The 17,648-nt window shown below is 43.6% G+C and overlaps 2 protein-coding genes across 2 annotated transcripts; both read left to right on the top strand.

Moving 5' to 3' along the window:
* The first annotated feature begins 896 nt into the window (after positions 1–896).
* LOC139375610 (tubulin-specific chaperone C-like) lies at positions 897–2,362 on the top strand. Its single transcript, XM_071117401.1, has 2 exons — positions 897–1,493; positions 1,620–2,362. Exons 1-2 carry the CDS (start codon positions 927–929, stop codon positions 2,085–2,087), a joined length of 1,035 nt encoding a protein of 344 aa, XP_070973502.1. The 5' UTR covers positions 897–926; the 3' UTR covers positions 2,088–2,362.
* A 2,081-nt stretch (positions 2,363–4,443) lies between these two features.
* Positions 4,444–10,366, top strand: LOC139375609 (peripherin-2-like). Its single transcript, XM_071117399.1, has 3 exons — positions 4,444–5,475; positions 8,269–8,515; positions 9,899–10,366. The coding sequence occupies exons 1-3, from the start codon at positions 4,895–4,897 to the stop codon at positions 10,103–10,105; spliced, it is 1,035 nt and encodes a 344-aa protein (XP_070973500.1). The 5' UTR covers positions 4,444–4,894; the 3' UTR covers positions 10,106–10,366.
* The last annotated feature ends 7,282 nt before the right edge of the window (positions 10,367–17,648 follow it).

Raw genomic sequence — 17,648 nt, 5'->3', positions numbered from 1 at the left:
ATACTACTTTACTATTTTGAAATGTGTGTTATATTCTCCTAGATTAAAGCTCAGGTTTTGCTTAATATGTGCACTGTCATCCTTCCACTTGCTTTCGCAATGGTGCACAATAAAACATGAACGTCATTATATATGGATATTTGCAGTGGTGTAAAGTACTTAAGTAAAAATACTTTAATGTACTACTTTAGTCGTTTTTGAGGGTATCTGTACTTTGCTATTTATATTTTGGACAACTTTTACTCCACTACATTCCTAAAGAAAATAATGTACTTTTTACTCCATACATTTTCCCTGACACCCAAAAGTACTTGTTACATTCTGAATGCTTAGCAGGACAGGAAACTGGTCCAATTCACACACTTATCAAGAGAAAATCCCTGGTCATCCCTACTGCATCTGATCTGGCAGACTCACTAAACACAAATGCTTCATTAGTAAATTATTACTCAGTGTAGGAGTGTGACACTAGCTTTCTGTAAATTAGTATTACATTGTTTTAAATCATGCTGTCTGGTTTGCTTAATATAAGACATTTGAAATAATTGATACTTTTACTGTTGATACTTAAGTTTTTTTTAGAAAAAACATTTACTTTTGATACTTACGTATATATAGACTTTTATTCAAGTAGTATTTTACTGGGTGACTTTCACATTTCATTTAGTAATTTTCTAGTAACGTAACTTTACTTTTACTCAAGTATGAAAATGGGGTACTTTTTCCTTCCACCACTGGATATTTGTTATGGGTTTACAATTATGCATGAACATGGGTGGGAGTGGGAGAACGTAGCAAACAACGCTCCCTAATCCACCAATGGAATGACAGTATAGTCACAAGAGAGGAGAGATTTATCCAATAAGAAGGCCGTTTGTTACGAAGCAACCGCATCTCTTCCGTATTCAAACAACATCAGTGAAAACATGGACGTGGAGAGTAGTATTTGTCAGGGAAACGAGGATTCTGGTCCCAGTGAGTCCGGCATTAAGATCCCGGACAGGATGCTTAAACGAGAACAGGATAGGCTTGAGGACGTGGAGAGAAAGAAAGAAGCGAAAAATAGCCAGTCTGTCACGGAGGAGAAGAGTGGGTTCTTCACCGCGACGTTCAGTAGTGAAAGAGCAACAATCGAGGAGTTACTGGAGGGCTGCTCGGGGGCTACTGACCGCGCCCTGGCAACTCAAACCTTGGAGAAAGTGACTACTAAAACACAGTTCCTCCAGAAGTTTCTAAACGATAGCATGGTGTTTTTACCGCAGTACGAGCTGAGACAGGCCCAGGCGGCGCTCCAGAAACTACAGAACTCTCTGGCTGAGAAGAGAGACGAGATTCTCCCCAAGAAGAAGTTCGCCTTTAGGTCGCGCGCAGCAAATACACCCAAAGTAGACCCACCAGCTCCACCTGTAACACCTAAGGATTCTGGCCGAACTAAAGTGGACGGAGCCATAAGCCCCCCAGAGCAGTGTGGCTTCTCCCACTTTGAGGCCCAGGTAACAGTCCCTAACATAACAAGATTCAATCATTTATTCTGAGAATGTTTCTAGTCAATTGTGGTTTAGATTCTGCTCTTTGCAGGTATGTATCTTAAATGTCTGACCACTGTTTATTTTTGGCAGGTGCTGACCAAGTCCGGGGCGGAGATTAAACAACAGGATGTTCTACTGACCCACCTGACCAACTGCAAGGTCAGACTCCTGGGCTCCCCCAGCACCATCCACATCAAACACGTCCAGAACTGTGAAATCTTCTCTGGGCCAGTGTCCAGCTCTGTGTTTGTGGACCACTGCACCGGCAGCACCCTCTCCTTCCCATGCCAGCAACTACGGACTCACCACACCACCGACACACAGGTCTATCTGCATGTCACCAGCCGCGCCATCATAGAGGACTGCCAAGGGGTGCGCTTTGCCCCCTTTGCCTGGTCCTACCTGGGTCTGGACCAGGACTTCAAGGTGTCTGGTCTGGACCGGGAGAGGAACAACTGGAACCAGGTGGATGATTTTAACTGGCTGGCCTTAGGTACCCAATCTCCTAACTGGTCTGTCATTCCAGAAACTGAGAGAAGAACAGAGTGGGACTCCTAGAGACATTAGTATACAAAGAGCCTGTCAATCAAACAAATGAGGCTCTTATTTTCATTCAGCCCTGATGTGACACAGCCTTACTTGACTTTGCTTTTCATGCTAATGAGTTCCATAGTACAGTTGTTCCATAGATGTCCTGACAGGATTACCCATTAAATATTGGGTAATATTCAGTAGCGTGCTGCCTGAAATCTTTTTCTTCACAGGGAGGAAAAAGTTGCTGCATTTGTTTTCTCATGACTATACGATGAGCAATAAACAGAATGTCAACCATGTACTGTAACACAGCTTATTACCTGTTCATTTAATCAGGAAGAACAATCTTAGTCCTTAAATGCCATCTTATGTTTACAAACAGCACTTGTTCTGTCATTCTCCCATCTATAAAGCACTAAATACCTCTCTGTTCTTCTGACTAAGTGGTCTGGAGTAAATACTAGATGTGAATAAAGGGTTTGGCTGACATCAACCAATCTGTCTTTCGTACGCTTGTCTTTAATTGTGCATGAAATAATTGACTGAAACAGTTAGGGGTGGTGTTATGCAGAACTCTAGGAGGAGGGAACGCAACACCCTGCTACAACTCCACTCCCTGTGTAGTGAAAGAGGAATGGGACTGTAAATGTAAGGATGACAAAAGGCAGACAATTTACCGTTTACTGGGAATTTATTCCTTCACACAAATTTGCAGAAAAGGTTGAACGGAACCAAAAAGTAAATGTCAAAGCCCCCTCTACCTTACCTGCCTACCCACTACTTACCTAACTTAACACCACCTGGTGTTTGAACCAAAATACAGGGAGTTGTCTGCCCAGGTCTTACCTAGTGCGTATAGACAGTAAATACTACAGTTTGTATGCCCGCAGGCCTCTTGCCTAAGTACTCCCTAGGTGCCTTCCCCTTCCCCCTGGGAACAACTGAAACAATACATGTAAGTAAACAATTTCAATCAAAAACACTGCATCCTATGGGGACACACATACCTTAGAAGCAGCGGCTATAAAGTACAAAAACCGGTCTCTCAGCAAAAACAGGACATACTAATAAGCTCTCTGTCTGAGCAACAAACACAGAACATAACCATCAGCTCTCTCTGAGAAACAACCAACACAGGATATATCAATCTGCTCTCTTAACAACCAACACGGAACACACTAATCATCTCTCTTCTAAACAACAAAACATTGGCTTATATAGCTGGAGAAGGAGTCTGTAATGGGATACAGCTGTATCCTCTGACGTGAGGGCGGGGTCGGCGCCAATTAGCAATGTGGCCGACCAATCAGCTGCTTGGGGGAATTTCAGGAATCCATCCTGAAACACACACATACAAACAAAACCCACAACACAGAAACTGGGGAACGTAACAGGTGGTTTCCCGTACACAGATTAAGCCCAGTCCTCAAATTCCTAGGAATCTCAATTGAAAATGCTGTTTAGTCCAGGACTTGTCTTAATCTGTGCATGCCCCTAATGGTTTCTTCCCCTTTCCACATCCTGTCCCCACTCTTCCCATGAGATAGCTAACTCATTCGAGATCAATATCATTCTGCGGTAGTGACAGTACAAATCTCCGCCCTCGGGTACACTAACACCAGTATGCTCTTCTGGTTTCTCTGATCTCTGGCTCTGTCACAAGTTCTGCCAACTACTGAAGCTGTCATCAGGTCTGCTGGCCTGTTGTGCGTCCCAGTGTAGCTCACATGTACACTAGTGTATCATGTCGTTAATTGAATGCACTGACAACCACACATCTCCCTGCTCTCATATACTGTACACATCACAATCCTAACTTTGCTGTGCAGTGAAGAAGCTCCCATTAGAAGTTAGTTATTGGTCTACCAAACTGCCATGAGCATACACTGATAGTTCAGTTAGTGTAGACACAAACACCTATAGCTAAATCTGCCTGCTTCTTTACTACAGGCGAGAGACTGGCAGGTTGTTGATATTGACTGCTGAGTGTAGGTGGAGCTAAGTGGGTCATGGAGAGTCTTACATGGTTTTTGGATGGTTTGCTGAAACATCTTAGGTGACTACACTGTAAACATTCTTCCTCGCCTGAACCCAGGGACCCCTTCCAAAAGTGCAGCACGGCGTTGTTCCACATCTCCACTCTCCGTCAACCGTTAACTGTCCTTATTAATGGCCCCCGGTGCATTCGATCAGGGTGACAATGACCATGTGAGCATTCAAACCAATTATGTCTCCTGGCAACAGCTTACAGCCAGGCTCATCTTCTGGAGAGGGATTTTTGTAAATGGGTTCAGGCTGCTTACAGGGGATTATCATGACGCACCTCCCCTCCGCCTGGAATCTGGAGGATCTTCCTCAATCCTCTTCCAACCAGCGAAAGGAACATCACGATTAGCCTCACCTGTTGATTTCAACGTTTTTGGAGGGAAAGTTTAGAACTAAGGCAAGGGGACAAGTGTGACCCTGTGTTCTGTCATCCGTCTGGGTGAGTTTTCTTTGTAGGGTCTGGCCACTATGGGAGAGGAGAGGGTCCTGAAGGAATAACCGCACTCCTCTTTCTTTACCTCTGCTCCTTCTCTCTGGGATGGATTACAGATCATTGCCTGAGCTGACAGTCCTGCACTGCTGGATGAGCTGCAGGAGCGACTGAGAGACGAAGAGAACGGCTGAAGCCACCTTACAGGGAATCAACGGTTCAAACCGCTTAACGAGAACAGCTGAAACTCTGCTGGCTGGGGCATCCAGAAGAAGGACCCGACCGTAGAGCTATATCTCATCTCAGTAGTGTATTTTCCTTGTGTATAGGTAAGGAATATCCCTAGGTTGCCACCATGGCACTAATGGTGGTCAAGTTTGACCTGAAGAAGCGGGTGAAGCTAGCCCAGTTCCTATGGCTGATGTACTGGTTCTCAGTGATGGCAGGCGTGCTCGTCTTCAGCATGGGGCTGTTCTTTAAGATCGAGCTGCGTAAGCGCTCGGAGATGATGGACAACAACGAGAGCCACTTCGTTCCTAACTTACTAATTGCTGTGGGGCTGCTGGCCTGTGGGATCAACGCCATGGGAGGCAAGATCTGCTACGACTCCTTGGACCCTGTCAAGTTCTCCAGGTGGAAGCCTATGCTCAAACCCTTCCTCGTCTCCTGTGTGGCTTTCAATTGTCTCCTGGTGCTGACGGCTATGCTCTGCTTCCTGATGAGGATCCCTCTCCAGTTCACGCTTGCCGAGGGCCTGAAGAACGCCCTGAGGTTCTACAAGGACACAGACACGCCGGGACGCTGCTACATGAAGAGGACTTTGGACCAGATGCAGATTGAGTTCCGTTGCTGCGGCAACAACAACTTCAGGGACTGGTTCGAGATCCAGTGGGTCAGCAACCGTTACCTGGACTTCAGCGCCAAGGAAGTTAAAGAGTGAGTCATGATATTAGCAACAGCTCTAGGATCAGTTCTAAAGCTATCCCAACCATATCCCTAACTATTAGGTGGTTATAATGTAGTGATGTAAGTTTTTTTGTAAAGTAAGAGGCCTATATATTAGGCCCACACCAACAAATGGCATGAATGGAGATTGTAGGGTTAGGTTATGGTGAGTTCACTGTTCTTAATGGGTGTTCAGTATAAATGGATTGCAGGTGCAAGGAGGGGGGCCGTAAGCAATATAAAAGGGTCACTTTCGATTATAAGGTAAAGGAGGGATTACAGGGTCAGTGGATTTGAGGTTTTAGTGTTAGAGGTGGTGATGGGGCTGTGCGTACGTGTGGGTTGGTTTTCGATTTACGGGAGGTGAGGGGGATTCAGTCATTAGTGTGGAGTAATAACGAAAGTGGTGGTGGGGAGGGAGGTGAGCTTTCTGTGAGAGTTGAAGGGGAATGATGCTAGGGTTCGTTTTACAGTGTACGGGTGTAAGGTGTGCTTGGGTGCAGGTGTTTCAAGTGTTGGTTTTCAGTGTAAGTGACATCAAGTGTGTGGTTGTATAAAGGGACAGTTTTCATTGTATGTGTTCACAGGTGTGCATTCACCGTGTGTGCGAATGTGTGTGTGAGCCTGTGAGTTCTTAGTGGCCAATCTTCTTGGACCACATTTCCTCCCCCTTCAGGCTTATGTGCTAACGAATCAGCATGCGGCCTGGTGATGGTCTGGGAATAGACCTGTCTAGAGAGAGAGACCGAGTTAGCCAACAAGGCCTTGCGTAGAGACAGTGATTGGCCAACCATTCACTTACGACAATTATTGACCAATAAGGGCTTAGCTAGACACAGTGATTAACCAATAGGACCTCAAGGAGATATTAGCCGCATGCTCTTTTGATTCAGGGTTGATGATGACGACGATGGGCTATGGGCTGTTAAAGGACCACATCTTAGTCCTGCTTAAATTGCTTATCTTTCAGGAAACAAATGATCTAAAGCAGGGCCTGCAAACCCTCTTCCTGGAGATCTATGCAAATTTTGTCTCTAGCCCTACTGTAATACACCTGATTCGGAAAATCAAGGTCCTGTTAAGTGTTTCCCACCCCTGGTCTGTGTCAGCATTAACCAGGTCCTGTTAAGTGTTTCCCACCCCTGGTCTGTGTCAGCATTAACCAGGTCCTGTTAAGTGTTTCCCACCCCTGGTCTGTGTCAGCATTAACCAGGTCCTGTTAAGTGTTTCCCACCCCTGGTCTGTGTCAGCATTAACCTATAGTGTCAGTACTCCCAACAGAGTGTAATTCCATGTCCATATTGTTGGGAATGACTGGGAATGATCTGTATCCCTGTCACATTTTTTATTTAAAATGTATTTGACTCCGACAAGTCAGTTAAGAACAAATTCTTATTTACAATGAGGGTCTAGGAACAGTGGGTTAACTGCCTTGTTCAGGGGTAGAACAACATATTTTTTTTTACCTTGTCAGCTCAGGGATTCGATCTGGCAACCTTTCAGTTACTGGCCCAACACTCTAACCACTAGGATTGCAGGTGCAAGGAGTGGCTATCAAACCACTCTTTCCACAATGCTAATTTAGAACTGCCCTACACCTGTCAATCACAATTGAAACTCCACCCCCAGACCACCCAAAGACCAAATGCACACTTCCTCCTACAGAATCAGAGATGACTGCTGTCACAGTCAGTCCATTCAGTCTCACTTTGTTAGGATAATCCTCATCTACTCAGACGATCTACAAACTGCTTGATTGATTACCCGTCAACTACAACTCTGTTGACAAGCCACAACGATGTTTACTACTACTGTATATCCAGCCATCTATTAGCTAGCATGCAGACTAATTCCATTTAGGCAATTCATTCTCATTGAAAGTAATGGATCAATCATCAATTTATGAATACAATTTCAATACATCCTCTGAAATGCCCTCTCAGTGTAGGGGAGGAAAGTAACTCTGGGAGAGATAATTCGTATGTGGTGTGCAGCATGATTTTTCATATCCTTTTGCTGTAATTTCTGAGTATTTGGCAGATATACTATATGTGCATCTTTCCAAGAAAGATGTGTCCTCCAAGAGTTGCTGAATGTTTTTCTCATCTTCAGTGTGCATGTCTGTTTATGTTGGAAAGCGAGGTATAGTGGAAGTATTATTGTTCCTTCCCAACGTGAGCAGAGTTCTTGGCTCATGCACCTTCGTTGGAAAGCAAGTGACAGTATTAGTTTTCCTTTGCACTGTTTCTTCCCAAAGCCAGTGTGAAGAGACCGTGTTCACAGTAGGGAGGAGCTAATGGGGTTAATCCCATTCAAACAGCATGTGAGAGACTGATAGACCTTCATGATCCTCTATTTACCAGGTACACTGTGAACTGATTTCAGCTGTGTCAGGAACAATGCAAGCATTGTAAACCCTCTATCATGGATACTGAATGAAAAATCAGTGTTAGGTTGTGTCAAGGTATGAGTGACTTTGTTGCGGATGTTCTTTCAGCCTAATCCTACCTTTCTAAATGCTGGTAGTTCACTAGCACTTCCTCACACTTACAGTATATGATGATGGATGGATTGGGTAGCACTTTCATATATTACCCTGAGTCTAACCTCTGCCCTTTGCCCTCTGACCCCCATTCGCTTCAGCAGTAATGTGGATGCGAAGTACCCGATGGATGGCTACCGTTTCACTCCGCTAACCCCATAAGGACCTTGAACCTAACACACAATGCACTGACCCTAACCCACAATACCCTAACCCCTGTCCTTTGCCCTTTCACCCCCCAGTCGTATCGGCAGCAACGTGGATGGGAAGTACCTGATGGATGCTGTTCCATTCAGCTGCTGTAACCCCGGCTCCCCTCGGCCCTGTATCCAGTACCAGGTGACCAACAACACGGCCCACTACTCCTACGACCACCACACTGAGGACCTGAACATCTGGAAACGGGGCTGCCGCGACGCACTGATATCCTACTACGGAGGCATGATGAACACCATAGGAGCCCTGGTGCTACTGGTCGCTATTCTGGAGGTAAGGAAAATGCTCCCTCTTACTCGCTTTTCAAAGGCGTGGGGTAATTATTTTGTGATGGCGTTCATCACTGACCGATGACAAAGTTGCCCCAGATGCCTGGCTAGATCCAGAGTTCCTTGCATGGTGTCCTCCTTTACTCTCAATGTACATTTCCACACCTCCTCCACCCCTCCTGCCATTGTCATGTTTCCAGGTCATGTGCGGGCTGCTGCTACACCTGCTGCTCTCTTCTGTAGAGGCTGCATCACCTGCTAGGCTTACAGCGGTACACAAACACACACACCTGCCAGGTTTACAACGGTACGCACAGACACACACACACCTGCCAGGTTTACAACGGTACACACAGACACATGCGTAGAGGCAGCTTCACCTGTAAGGCTTACAACAGTAGTACACAGGGCTGGTAACTAGACTGCTGTACTGGTAATCCTGTGGGTCCGTGTGGATGCAGGCTTTCACAACAACCAAAGCAGACTAATTAAGTCCATATTGAAGAAGATTATTGGTTGGTTAGTTGAATCAGGTGTGTTACTGATTTTGGCTGGCGCAAAAGTCTGCAACCCCCACTGGCCTACGAAGACAAAAAAGCAAAATGGCTGCCCTTGAACATGCGCTGTTTGTCTCTTTGTCTCTTTGTCTTCTTTTCAGAATAAATTATCTGAAGAAGTATGAGAGAAGCGTTACTATACATTTTTAGCTGTTTTGGTATTTGTAAAACATATCTTACTAAGGACAGCAAATCTCTGTTCTAGAAATCTTACAGTACTTAACGTGTACTAAAAACCTGGACTCAATCTGCTGAAGCTTATCAGGGACAAAAACAGCCATGGCTGTCTCCTACCTGGAATAGCCATGGTTACGCAACTGTCTCCATGGTATTACCTTACCGATAGCCTTGTGAGAGGTGGAGTGATGTCTTCATTTGGGGGAGGGACCAATTATGGAAATCAGACTCCTGATCAAATACTTCAAACATATATTTGCTTGTGTATGCTATGCTACTACATTAGCAAACGTATGATTGCTTTTGTTTGTTGTTGCTATCTCTGTTAGTGTGATTCTCTGTTTTTAACTTCTTGCTTCAGACTGGTTTGATGTGTTTATGTGGAACATATTCAGTTGTTAAATGGGGATTAGTGTGATCAATTACCTACAGCTGTTAGTGCAGGCTGATGTGTCTATCACTCTCTGGGTCTACCCCTGTAGGTTGGTTAATGTGAGGTTAGATTTAGTTATGGTGGGTTTTCACTTTCAGTACATGAGCATGTTCTTGAAGCTAGCTCTTACTTCAGGCCAGGTGTAGCTCTTCACACACGCTAACTGTAGTCTTAGTCCAGGGCTAGCTGTAAGTAATATGTCTCTCTTTATCCTCTGTAGGTTATTGTGATGATCGGCCTCCAGTACGTGAACACCTCCCAGTGCAACCTGGCCAACCCGGAAGACCCAGAGAGTGAAAGTGAAGGCTGGATCCTGGAGAAGACGGTGAAGGAGACGTTTACTGACATCATGGACAAGATGAAAGCCATGAGCAAGGGTAACGCAGTGGAGGAGGGCGGAGTGGATGGTGTTGCCACGGTGAGCTGATCACGAAATGCCCACACAAACTGAGACCACTCCCACCAAAGGGAAGAGAGGAAGATTGACCACCTCCTTTGCATTTATGACACAACATACAGACATACACAAATATGCGCACAACACACACGTTTCTGGCCATCTGAAGGGAAAACTCAAATGGACAGATCCTGAGTACATGCCAGCACATAGGATATTTTGAATGTACGAATGCATGAATGTATGTGTAAGTTATATTATAACCAATTGATAAATTGACTTTCCAATATGCCCCCCACACACACACACACACTCACAATACACTTTTTCTAAACCTCATGATTTTTCAACGCACACACTCCCTCCAACCCCAGCTTTGTTAATCTTCCAAGCAGTTCCCATTTGATGGGATACTCTCTGTGTGTTTTCTAACATTCTGTATAATTCTGCTCTATTTCATGTTCATATTTTACAACTTTATTTGTACCCCTTTTTTAACAAAATGAGAGGAAAAACATCAAAACACTATCCACTGTCATGAAAATGCATAATGTCAGATATTTGCATTGTATTGAGAATAATATATATATATTAACAGGTTAAGAGTAAGGTCAGGAGAGCAGGTATGTTGCGTTTTAAGGATGGTGTGGGGCTGGTGGTTGCTACGCGACCCTCCAGCCCAGAAAGGAGGTTAAAGTGGAAAGGTTAATTCATCGCCCAAGGAGCAGAGAGTTTTATCTTAAAATATTTGGACCCACCTGTAGAGCACTTTTTATATTAGCAAATTCCAAAGAAATGGACTGAAACACCTCAGACATCACCTCTTTAAAGTCCTTCCTCTCCTACCATTACCTTGAGGGATGGAGGGGGGCTGGAAACTCCTGGGGTAGGGGAGGTGGAAACATTTCAACTTAACCTGATGGTGTTGAAGTTTGGGGTGCGCTGCTGGAGGATTGGAGGGGCTATAGGTGACGAGGCAGAGGTGAACCAGGGGTGACCCCAAAACTTGAGGAGGACATTTGAGATTGGCAGCTAAACCCCTGATCTCCAACCCCTGAACTCTGACCCCAGCCCCTGCTCTGTGACATCACTCAGCAGGTCCAATCAGCATTTCTCTTATTGGACCGTCGAGAGTTACTGTATATATCACACTCACTAAGTTCCTGTACATACCTCACTCATAGGCCAACGCCCGTGCTACTGTTATCTTTGTAAATAGTCTAGTATTGATACATAACTTTTTTTAAACAATGTAATTAATATAAATTATTTTATTTACTTTAAAGAAAATGTGTTTTGCCATGGGAAATCAATCTGGTTTTCTTTCTGTATGTTGTGTAGAAAGATGATAAGACCATTGTGTAAATTTGAATAAAGGATGTTAGCCCCGTGAAGTAGAGTGTTGTGTTGTTTCTACTTAAGACTGATCAGAAATCAAACAGCAATGCCTTCTGGGAACTCAGCGGGGCACCTGATTTAGCCAATTGGATCAGGGTAATTATCAGATTATAGCGATCACATGGACACAGGACAACCCTGCACATGGAGGTTGAAGGACGACGGTGTGTATGTGTGTACGTGTGTGTGTGTTCTGTGACTGTGTGTTCTGTGGTTTTAGATTTGATCTATTACTTTCTATGTGTTTCTATTAGTTAGGCAAACAACGGATCCACCATTAACTACATTACAAATTCCAATGTCATTATTTAAGCCTCTTTATATGACTTGTTGAATTGTCTAATTTTCTAATTGTCCGTCTATGACATTATGTGATTGTCTGTGTCCAGCTGTAAAGAGTAAGTCTCATAGTTTATAGATTTAACTCGACAACACCAGAGCCCAGTCATTCATCTAAGCATTCAATGACGAACAGAGATACAACAACGTTATTCACCTATGGGCGATCATCACATATTTTGTCAAGTAAGTTGCCAACCAGCGCCATGGGGCCAAATTCTGTTTACTTTGCTGTATATTTATAAATCGGCATATACCAGTGCCTTCAGAAAGAATTCACATCCCATGTCTTTTTCCAAATTGTATTGTGTTTCAAAGTGAGAACCTTGATTTGTACCACCAATCAAGGTTCTGATTCCATGTTAAGTTAGAGGGTAGACCTGTAGAGGGCTATATAGAGGGCAGGACAACAGCAGTTGTTATTTTGGTATTGTGCTGGACCAGCTATAATGGGGGTAGTTAGCTAGTGAGTGGGGTCCTGAGGAGCAGTTAGTGGGTGTGTGGGGTAGTTAACTAGTGAGTGGGGTCCTGAGGGGCAGTTAGTGGGTGTGTGGGGTAGCTAGCTAGTGAGTGGGGTCCTGAGGGGCAGTTAGTGGGTGTGTGGGGTAGTTAACTAGTGAGTGGGGTCCTGAGGGGCAGTTAATGGCTGTGTGGGGTAGCTAGCTAGTGAGTGGGGTCCTGAGGGGCAGTTAGTGGCTGTGTGGGGTAGTTAACTAGTGAGTGGGGTCCTGAGGGGCAGTTAGTGGGCGTGTGGGGTAGTTAGCGGGGTCCTGAGGGGCAGTTAGTGGGTGTGTGGGGTAGTTGCAGGCACCGGTAAAGAGGCCAACAGTAGGTGGTGTTGTGGTTAATCAGCAGCTCTGAGCAGATAAGAGGCCTAAAGAAGCCTTAGGTTAACATTATTAGACATCAGCCTGGAGAACAGCTGACCAGCCCTGGACATACATCACTAAGGGAGGGAGGGTGATGGAGGAGGTGTGGAGGGAGATGGAGATGGGGTGAGGCTGGAGAGTGTGAGGTAGAGAGAGAGAGGTTCTCACTATGTTCAGAGCCAGAGCACACTGTTTACACCACTGCGCCACGGCAGTTCACAATTGTCTAGCAAGCAGGGAGTGTACTTGATGATACTAAATGGAAACAGCACTTTTTTGAATCCTTTAGCTTTATGCTTTCCCAAAAACCATAGCCCCAACCTTAACCACTCTGAAATAACACCTCAACTTAACCCTTTGAGTTGTTCCTGTTTTAAGCCTGTACCCACACGTAATTAATGGATTCAAAAATACATGTTCATCCAATTACGTCAAATTCCGAAGTAAAACTTTGAGATCAAGTTGCAGGCTATAAAGGTGTTTCAGGGTTAGGGTGGGTAAAGTGGGTTAGGGTGGGTAAAGAGGGTTAATGCTAGGTGGATCAGGTGAGTTTATGGTTAGTGAAAGGTGTGTAGTAGGCAGGGGTAAAAGTAAGCCAAAACTGTCCGGTAATGGCAAAATAAATATTGGGGGTACACCATACCGGTAAAACATGAGCCTTTTCACAATAATTAAAACAGATTCCAATAAAACTGTAGGCTGCAACACAATTTATCATTACCGCATGTCAGTCGCATGAAAAATGAGCGAATAGACTTAAAAACTTGTTGAATACTCTCCAAAATGCTACGTGCATTGACATTTTTGCCAATGCATACTGAGATGAGTGTCCGAGAACGAGATGAACGCAGGCAGTGTGTTGTTTACAATTCAGTTTACAAGACTTGACTAGCCCTAATGACTGACAATAACCGAATAACCAAATGTATCAACAGGCACAGTATGGATGCCGGAATTATTTTAGAGTGGAGTAGCCTAACATACTGAACAAAAATATAAACGCAACATGCAACAATTTCTAAGATTTTACTGAGTTACAGTTCAAAGAAGGAAATCAGTCAATTTAAATAAATTCATTAGGCCCTAATCTATGGATTTCACATGACTGGGCAAATGCTCAGCCATGGGTGGTCCTGGGAAGGCATAGGCCCACCAACTTGGGAGCCAGGTCCATCCACTGGGGAGCCAGGCTCAGTCAATTAGAATGAGTTTTTCCCCACAAAAGGGCTTTATTACAGACAACAATTCTCCCGCAAGTGAAGACAGATGTGGAGGTCCAGGGCTGGCATGGTTACACATGGTCTGCGGTTGTGAGGCCGGTTGGATGTACTGCCAAATTCTGTAAAACGATGTTGGAGGCGGTTTATGGTAGAGAAATTAACATTCAATTCTCTGGCATCAGCTCTGTTGGACATTTCTGTAGTCAGCATGCCAATTGCATGCTTCCTCAAAACTTGAGACATCTGTGGCATTGTGTTGTGTGACAAAAGTTAACATTTTAGAGTGGCCTTTTATTGTCCCCAACATAAGGTGCACCTGTGTAATGATCATGCTGTTTAAAACTTCTTATGGCTGCAGGGGCAGTATTGAGTAGCTTGGATGAAAGGTGCTCAGAGGTGCCCAGAGTAAACTGCCTGCTCCTCAGTCTCAGTTGCTAATATATGCATATTATATCCAATTATATTGGAGAAAAAACACTCTGAAGTTTCTAAAACTGTTTGACTGATCTCTATGAGTATAACAGAACTCATATGGCAGGCAAAAACCTGAGAAGAAATCCAAACAGGAAGTGGGAAATCTGAGGTTGGTCGATTTTTAACCCAGCCCCTATTGAATACACAGTGGGATATTTGGTATGTTGCACTTCCTAAGGCTTCCACTAGATGTCAACCATCTGTAGAAACTTGTTTGAGGATTCTACTGTGAAATGGGCCCGAATGAGAGAGGAATGAGTCAGTGGTCTGCCAGCAGTCACGCGCTGGTCACACGCATTTCACACGAGAGGTAGCTGCGTTCCTTTGCTTTTCTGAAGACAAAGGAATTCTCCTGTTGGAATGTTATTGAAGTTTTATGTTAAAAACATCCTAAAGATTGATTCCATACATCGTTTGACATGTTTCTACGGACAGTAACGGAACTTTTTGACATTTCGTCTGCAACTAGGGAACGCGCTTCATGACTTTGGATTTGTTTACTAAACGTGCTAACAAAAGTAGCTCTTTGGACATAAATGATGGACATTATCGAACAAATCAAACATCTAATGTGGAACTGGGATTCCTGGGAGTGCATTCTGATGAAGATCATCAAAGGTAGTGAATATGTATAATGTTATTTCTGATTTCTGTTGACTCCAACATGGTGGATATCTCTATTTGTTTTCCGAAAGTCGTTCTCCGAGCGTCGTTCTCAGATTATGGTTTGCTTTTTTCGTAAAGCTTTTTTGAAATCTGACACAGCGGTTGCATTAACCTCTCTGGGATATGTGGGACAGTGGCATCCCACTTGACCAAAAGCCAGAGAAAATGCAGAGCGCCAAATTCAAATAAATTCCTATAAAAATCCAACTTTCATGAAATCACACGTAAGATACCAAATTAAAGCTACACGTGTTGTGAATCCAGCCAACAAGTCAGAATTCAAAAAGGCTTTTCGGCGAAAGCAAATGATGCTATTATCTGAGGATAGCACCTCCATAAACAAAAGAGAGAAAACATTTCAACCCTGCAACCCTCCACCATCATTTGCAAATAAATAAATTAAAAATCCTACAATGTGATTTTCTGGATTTTTTTTTCTCATTTTGTCTGTCATAGTTGAAGTGTACCTATGATGAAAATTACAGGCCTCTCTCATCTTTTTAAGTGGGAGAACTTGCACAATTGGTGGCTGACTAAATTCTGTCTTGCCCCACTGTATGCTTAATTCTATAATTAGGCCCATATTTGTTTTAAAAAAGCATGCAAACACATAGGAAGTCCACGTACCGGGAAGAAATCAAATGTACTGATTAATTAAAAAAACATTCTTTGTGGATTAAAAAAAATATATATATATTTATTAATGATATTATGAATACAAATGGAGGCGTTATTTCACATATGCAGCTATCGAAAATATATGGGAATATCTGCTCAATCCAAATTTACAAACAAGTGATTAAGCATTACCACCAATGGAGGAGGCAAGTGAAAAAGTGAGAAGGTAGGGAACTTGTTTGCCTGCCATATATTAAAGATTCAAATTGGCATAACTAGAAAAATATACCAGTTTCATTTGAGGACAAAGATGTTGACAGCTGCGTCAGAGGTTGCAAAATAATGAGAAGAGATTTTTGATCCCATGGTTTATGAACAGGTACAAAACAAAACACGTGATTCAACACTTACGAGTTTTTCAATTTACATTATTATACAATTCTTGCCACGAACAGATTACTACAGTCTCATACGACAGTCTCATCTCTAGATTTTGCTGCAAAGAGACAGAATCAATAGATCATTTATTTTGGTATTGTACCTATGCAGCTTGTTTCTGGTCACAGGTTCAGGAATGGTTAAAAAAAATCACAACATGCAGTTAAAATGAACCTTACAAATAGCAGTGTTGGGCAATGTGGAAATCCATAGTCAGTCGAAAAATAATATAATAATACTCGTAGTAAAGGTTTTCATCTTTAGCTCACAATCTGTGGATACTATACGATTCGAAAGGTTAAAAAAGTTTTGTCAAACATCACAGCACAATTGAAAAATATATGGGTCATTGAAATCAACCAAAGGTGGTCTACGGTGATAGGTGGGATGGGTTGAGAGTGGCTGAGAGCTAGGATTAAAGAGTTTATGTTTGGTAATGTATTAATTTTCATGACTGCTTTATATAAAACTACCATGTATGTAAAATGTATGTACATGTAGCAGAAAAGCTGTAAAAAAAAATATATATATATATATATATATATTTGTCCCCTGAAGAAGGGTGGTGGATGGGTTAATCATTTATTTATTTTTTATTATAAAAAGAAGACCAAACGTCAGCTATCTCTCAGGGGGTTAAACCTTCATAGGGAGAACTACAGTGGGTGGGATGAAGTGGGGAGCTTCTGACATATCTGGGCCAGCAACATGGAGTTGCTGGAATTGGCAGGGTTATATATGGCTATGGCTGTGTCAAATTAACTATTCAACATCAAGCACCTGTATTTCACCCTTGTTATTTCAGAGGGGCAATTGCAATCAAATAAAATGTATTTATATAGCCCTTCGTACATCAGCTGATATCTCAAAGTGCTGTACAGAAACCCAGCCTAAAACCCCAAACAGCAAGCAATGCAGGTGTAGAAGCACAGTGGCTAGGAAAAACTCCCTAGAAAGGCCAAAACCTAGGAAGAAACCTAGAGAGGAACCAGGCTATGAGGGGTGGCCAGTCCTCTTCTGGCTGTGCCCAGTGGAGATTATTACAGAACATGGCCAAGATGTTCAAATGTTCATAAATGACCAGCATGGTCAAATAATAATAATCACAGGCAGAACAGTTGAAACTGCAGCAGCAGCACAGCCAGGTGGACTGGGGACAGCAAGGAGTCATCATGCCAGGTAGTCCTGAGGCATGGTCCTAGGGCTCAGGTCCTCCGAGAGAGAGAGAGAAAGAAAGAGAGAATTAGAGAGAGCATACTTAAATTCACACAGGACACCGGATAAGACAGGAGAAGTACTCCAAGTATAACAAACTGACCCTAGCCCCCCGACACATAAACTACTGCAGCATAAACACTGGAGGCTGAGACAGGAGGGGTCAGGAGACACTGTGGCCCCATCCGATGATACCCCCGGACAGGGCCAAACAGGACGGATATAACCTCCACCCACTTTGCCAAAGCACAGCCCCCACCCCACTAGAGGGATTTCTTTAACCACCAACTTACCATCCTGAGACAAGGCTGAGTATAGCCCACAAATATCTCCACC

The sequence above is a fragment of the Oncorhynchus clarkii genome, chromosome 20 (genome assembly GCF_045791955.1).
Source record: "Oncorhynchus clarkii lewisi isolate Uvic-CL-2024 chromosome 20, UVic_Ocla_1.0, whole genome shotgun sequence".
Taxonomy (NCBI): Eukaryota; Metazoa; Chordata; class Actinopteri; order Salmoniformes; family Salmonidae; genus Oncorhynchus; species Oncorhynchus clarkii.
Note: the sequence above shows the minus strand (reverse complement) of the source record. Positions and strands in the feature narration are given on the sequence as shown.